The sequence below is a fragment of the Vicia villosa genome, linkage group LG2 (assembly GCF_029867415.1).
Source record: "Vicia villosa cultivar HV-30 ecotype Madison, WI linkage group LG2, Vvil1.0, whole genome shotgun sequence".
Lineage (NCBI taxonomy): Eukaryota > Viridiplantae > Streptophyta > Magnoliopsida > Fabales > Fabaceae > Vicia > Vicia villosa.
Genome location: NC_081181.1, coordinates 130,913,766 through 130,917,914, shown reverse-complemented (window position 1 = coordinate 130,917,914; position 4,149 = coordinate 130,913,766). Strand labels below are relative to the sequence as shown.

General features: G+C 29.4%; 1 protein-coding gene across 1 annotated transcript; it reads left to right on the top strand.

Annotated features, from left to right (window-relative positions):
* The first annotated feature begins 1,308 nt into the window (after positions 1 to 1,308).
* LOC131646799 (serine/threonine/tyrosine-protein kinase HT1-like) lies at positions 1,309 to 3,331 on the top strand. Its single transcript, XM_058916761.1, has 6 exons — positions 1,309 to 1,478; positions 1,706 to 1,838; positions 1,964 to 2,159; positions 2,229 to 2,350; positions 2,566 to 2,721; positions 2,838 to 3,331. Exons 1-6 carry the CDS (start codon positions 1,312 to 1,314, stop codon positions 3,231 to 3,233), a joined length of 1,170 nt encoding a protein of 389 aa, XP_058772744.1. The 5' UTR covers positions 1,309 to 1,311; the 3' UTR covers positions 3,234 to 3,331.
* The last annotated feature ends 818 nt before the right edge of the window (positions 3,332 to 4,149 follow it).

Genomic DNA, 4,149 nt, shown 5'->3' with positions numbered 1-4,149 from the left:
AATTAGAAGAATCCATTTTCTATAGTGTTTCATAAATTACACCAAATGTAAATTGATAAAGGTAAATTTTTATGAACTATAATTTTAGTTGGATACTAATACTTTTAGGTAAAATTTATTGAAACATATATTATTGTTAAAAAATGACATGATATTTAATGAATGAATGATGACTATTTATCCAACCAAACTATAGAGCAATATTTTAAAAACCGGTGAAATTTTTAGTTTAAGATTTAATTGGTTAAATATATGATCGAATTGTTTATTAAATAAACTAATAATAGAAAATTAATTTTTGATAAATATGTCACACATAGTTATATATTCACAACTTAATAAAATAAATATTTTAAAAATCAATTATAAACTTAATACAACAATATTGATAGTACATGTAATAACATAACATAGTAAAACATTTTATTTTAACGTTCATTGAAGAATAATTTGAACAAATTAAAGAATTACAATAAAATAAGTTAAACTAATTCAAACCAAAAGTAAATTAATAGAACATAATAATTAAAATAAAGTTCAAATAATTAAGAACACCGAAATTAAAAGATAAATTACAAAAAATAAACAATACAATACACCTAAATAAACAACAAAAAGCAAATTCGATTTAAACTACAACAAACATATGATTGAGTGTAGATTGAGTGTAGTTGAAAGAAAAACTAAAATTGAGTAACAAAACTTAAAAATGTGCTTGTTTGAAATAAAAAACACGGAATTCTTTTTTGTGATTGGAGAATGTATGTTAAGTTTTGATATTTCCATATTAAAATTTTTTTAAAAAAAAAAAGGTTCATTTTGATGCATTTTTTTGAACCGGGCGGTTTTACAAAACTGGTTCTGATTCTATGGTTCGATTGATTTTGGACGGTTCAATTCGGTTTTTTCGGTTGTACTTCGATTTTAACCCACTAGCAGTTTCGAAAGGTTGATCCAACCGAATTCATCTCTGGTTCACTGTCTAACTGGTTAAAACGGCCGGTTCGATCCGAATTTAAAACATTGCTTTAGAGTACAACAGTGTTCATCTTTGAAAAATAGAGCGAAATTGAATATTTTTGTATATGCATCATTATCTATGGGCGAGGCTACAATAGGAAGTAAAGGAGTTTCCATATAAGCTACAACACTTTTTGCTTACCATTTACCCCCTGTTTCAAATTCTATGAACTATATATAAAGCCTTGCTATTATTCATGCATTTGTTGTAATGTAACAATAGTGAAAATGGCTAGTACTGAGTATCAACAGCTCTCACAGTCAGACGCAAACACTATGCTACTTTTCCAAATGTCACTCGCCTGTTCCTCAAAGAATGTCGAAAACAGGTCAAGTGATAGTATTGTTTCTGATGGTTTTGTCTTTGATATTGATCCTAGTTTGTTGCTGGATTTTGATAAACTGGTCATTGATGAGATCATCGGAGAAGGCTCAGATTCCATTGTATACCGAGGATGGTCAGTACCAACTAAACTCGCTACTATGTTTTATTTTATACTTATTGCGCTTACCATTTTCTTTTATCATTTTTCGAGTATTTAGTATATTGTCATAGTCGATTATAGATCCGTTAGATCACTTGAGTCACGTTTAAGATATTCAATCTTAAATGTGAATTAGTGCGTAAAAAAATTAGATCTATTGAGCCACTTGTTAGTCACAGCTCCATATGTAAAAAATTTAGGTATGAAGATCATCCGGTGGCTATTAAAGCTATGCAACCGGAGAACACAAAGGATGCACCGCCTGAATCTAAGCTCAAATTCGAGAGGGAGGTGAAGCTTTTATCTAAGATTCAACATACAAATGTTGTAAAGGTATTCTTTTATTAAAAATAAAACTTTACTAAAACAAAATTAATTTAAATTAAATTAATCAAAATACTATTTTATTTATATTTTCAAAGTTAGCTAGATTATGACATTAAAATTTTATTTTGCAGTTTATTGGAGCCACTGTGGAACCATCAATGATGATAATCACAGAACTACTAGAAGGTGGTTCACTTCAGAAAACCATGAAGAGTATCTATCCAATAACTTTCTCATTGGAACAATGTTTGAGTTATGCTCTTGATATATCACAAGCTATGGAGTATTTGCATTCTAATGGCATCATTCACCGTGATCTCAAGCCTGGTAAATTTAATTTTATATATTTCTCCAAATATAATATTTTATATATAATTAATTATTTTTTATTTGTAGGTAATTTACTGCTTACAAAAGACAAGAATAATATTAAACTTGCTGATTTTGGGATAGCTAGAGAGAATATATGTGATGAGATGACTTGTGAAGCTGGTACCTATAGATACATGGCTCCTGAGGTATATCTATATATTCATTAATTTCTGTGATTAAAACTACCATGCATTTTATGTATATATCTTATATGCTTAATATATATATATATATATATATATATATATATATATATATATATATATATATATATATATATATATATATATATATATATATATATATATATATATATATATATATATATATATATATTCTGATATTTGAATGTATTATATAGATTTTAAGCAAAGATCCACTTCCAAAAGGAGCAAAGAAAAGCTATGACCACAAAGCTGATGTGTACAGTTTTGGAATGGTTCTTTGGTCTATGATCAAAAACCAAACTCCATTTAAAGATAGAAAAGATTTCATGGCTGCATATGCTACCGTAAACGTATGCAATATTCAATTTACTTCATTGATGAGGTTTTTGTTTTTGATATATCCTATATGAGATTATATTTTATGACATCTTTAATGCATGTTGTTGTTAATAATTAATGGTTGCAGAATATGAGGCCAAGTTTGGATGATTTTCCTGAAGTGATAACTCCCTTGGTGCAATCTTGTTGGAGTGAAGACCCAAAACTCAGACCAGAATTCAAGGAAATCACTGGAATGCTGATAAGGATTCTTCATGATATTTACACAGCAAAGATTAATGCACTTGCAAGGTTACAAAGGTTTGAAGATGTTATTAACAAAAGTGATGAAGAAATATCAAATGCACAACATGCTCCAACTAGCTTTGAATCAACTATGGAGAATGAAAACAACTCCAAACATGAGATTGAGACAATGAAGCCTAATGGTGAAACAGATAGTGATTCTGATCAGAAGAAGTCAAAAAAGAAAAATAAGATCAAACGCTTTTTTTCTTTTTTCCGTAGTTGCATTTGCTTTTGATATGGTATGACACAATGCTACAAGCATCAAGTATTGATTGTTGAGTCTATAGGATTTTTCTAATGTTTTTGCAATGTTATCGTTGCAAAAATATTAAAACTCGGGTTTATATTATATTTAAATATATTTATATTTTTTATGCATATTCAATTTTTATATTGTGTCCAATTATATTTATAAAAGAAAAATGGTACATATATGGACAACTTTGTTTTACATCAAGGATGTCTCTCTCTAAGAACTCAGCGCGTCCCTTCCCTCTTTTTCTCTAAGGTATTGTTTTTTTTTTTTTTAATAAGCAATGGGATTAAAAAGAGTATTATGGATACTCCAAACCAAGAAGAACAAAGGGAAAACTCCTACTACTCAAAACAATTGAGAGGAAGGATATTCCAAATGTGAAAATTACAATTATCCATAACGACATAATACGAATGAAGCCAATTCCAAGAGAATAAAACTATCCCCGAAATACATTCGGTAAAACTAAAAGACTCATTTCTAAAAATAATCGCATTACGTTTTAACCAAATGTTCCACACCGTAGATAGCCAAATAACCGCAATGATAAATCTCTTAGCTTTAGCCTTCACCTTCTCAAAGAAACCAAAAAACTCCTCAAACTCTTCCAACAAAAAATTGTCGACCGGACTAATCCATTCGAACACCTTCCTCCATATACTCGCAATGACAAAACACCCTCCCTTTAAATGAGATAAATCTCCCTCCTCCTTTTGACAAAAAACACAAAATCTCCCTCCCTCTACCAAAGAGATACCCCGTTTTATTAATTGGTCCTTCGTTGCCAATCTATTATGAGCGAGTCTCCATCCGAAAAAAAGGATTTTCGGAGGGGCTTTAATGCTCCAAAGAAATCCAACTCTCTTGAGAATAGTAGAATCTAAGGAGGGACTTT